This window comes from Canis lupus, chromosome 29, assembly GCF_003254725.2.
Source record: "Canis lupus dingo isolate Sandy chromosome 29, ASM325472v2, whole genome shotgun sequence".
NCBI classification, from domain to species: domain Eukaryota; kingdom Metazoa; phylum Chordata; class Mammalia; order Carnivora; family Canidae; genus Canis; species Canis lupus.
This window is the reverse complement of record NC_064271.1, coordinates 30,158,363-30,160,101: the sequence shown is the minus strand read 5'-3', so window position 1 is coordinate 30,160,101 and position 1,739 is coordinate 30,158,363. Positions and strand designations below refer to the sequence as shown.

Here is a 1,739-nt window from a genome sequence, read left to right as displayed (position 1 = left end):
TTCAGGTATCTAATTCATTCCTGCATATGGATACTACTTCAACTAGAAGTGCTGAGAACCACGACAGTATGTCCTCTCTTTGACTAGTAAGAGCTCTGCTCAGCCAGGACTTCATTGGAGATGTGGCATTATTACTGGTGCTGCTATTGTTATGGTTCTAGTTTACTCTAGATAATGGTTCTGAGTTTCTCTTAGCAAAAAGGATGCCACCTATTCCTTTTTAAAAAAGAAAAATAATAGGCTGGAGCTCTGCTGCCACTGCCTCTGCCACCACCACCGCCACCCACGCTGCAACCATGCCACCCTACACCATCATTTACTTCCCTGTTCTAGGGTGCTACAAGGCCATGCACATGCTGCTGGTTGACCAGGACCAGAGCTGGAAGGAGGAGGTGGTGACCATGGAGACCTGGATGAAGGGCTCACTCAAGGCCTCCTATCTGTATGGGCAGCTCCCCAAGTTCCAGGACAGAGATGTCACCCTGTACCAGTCCAGTGCCATCCTGCAACACCTGGGCCACTCCCTTGGGCTCTATGGGAAGGACCACCAGGAGGCGGCCTTGCTGGATGTAGTGAACGATGGTGTGAAGGATCTCCGCGGCAAATGCGCCCTCCTCATCTACACTAACTACGAGGCAGGAAAGGAGGAGTATGTGAAGGCACTACCAGGTTACCTGAAGCCTTTTGAAACCTTGTTGTCCCAGAATGAGGGGGGCCAGGCCTTCATCATGGGAAACCAGATTTTCTTTGCAGACTACAACCTGCTGGACTTGCTGCTGATTCAACAGGTCCTGGCCACTCGCTGCCTGGACTCCTTTTCCCTGCTCTCAGTCTATGTGGCATGCCTCAGCACCAGACCCATGCTCAAGGTGTTCCTGGCGTCCCCCGAGCACATGAACCGCCCCATCAATGGCAACGGGAAGCAGTGAGAGCTTGTGGAACCCTGGGCAGGAAGCTGGGGGGCTGCTGACTTCCTTTCTCCCTGACCAAAAGAATTTTCAAGTGAGAAAAAAAGTAAAATAATAGGCTGCAAGCAAATCTGAGTAAATTTTGACATGGAGAGAGACACTATCTGGCTAAAATTGTTCTGAATGATTGAATTGTCCTAGACTTTCTCCTTTTGGAGGAAGATGGATTCTATGCCCTTATTAATATAATTTTATACTTTATTATACAATATTGAATATTCTTCTTGAAAGATATGGAATAAGAATACTATGTCTTTTCTTACCACAATCTCTAATACTGTCAAAATTATCAAATGCATTGAGGAAAAAAATTAAAAGAATAAGAAAGAATGGACAGGTATACAATGAGTATGGATTGGAAAACTCAATATTGTCTGTTTTCTCCCAAAATGGTTCAAAACAACCTTATTCAAAACTCAGAAAGCTGCTTTGTATAAATTGACATTAATTTGAAGAGTTATCTAAAAATGCAAATGTCCTAAAATGGTCAAAATAGTCTTCAATCTAAGCAAAGCTGAGAGAGTCAACAAGTTGATTTCAATACAAGCAGTAAAGCTAGAGTAATATAGATATTGTACATTAGGGTAAGGATAGAAAACATATCAATGAAAAAAATTAAAAAAGAAAAAAGAAAAATTAAACAAAGAACACATATCAATGAAATGAAATATGGAATACAGAAATAGACTCAAACATACATGATTTTTAAAATATTTTTTTAAAAGATTTTATCCATTTATTCATGAGTGACACAGAGAGAGAGGCTGTAGG

General features: G+C 42.0%; 1 protein-coding gene across 1 annotated transcript; it reads left to right on the top strand.

The window, feature by feature from the left end:
- The first annotated feature begins 296 nt into the window (after positions 1–296).
- Positions 297–929, top strand: LOC112650671 (glutathione S-transferase P-like). Its single transcript, XM_035708226.2, has one exon. It carries the CDS (start codon positions 297–299, stop codon positions 927–929), a length of 633 nt encoding a protein of 210 aa, XP_035564119.1.
- Positions 930–1,739: the final 810 nt, after the last annotated feature.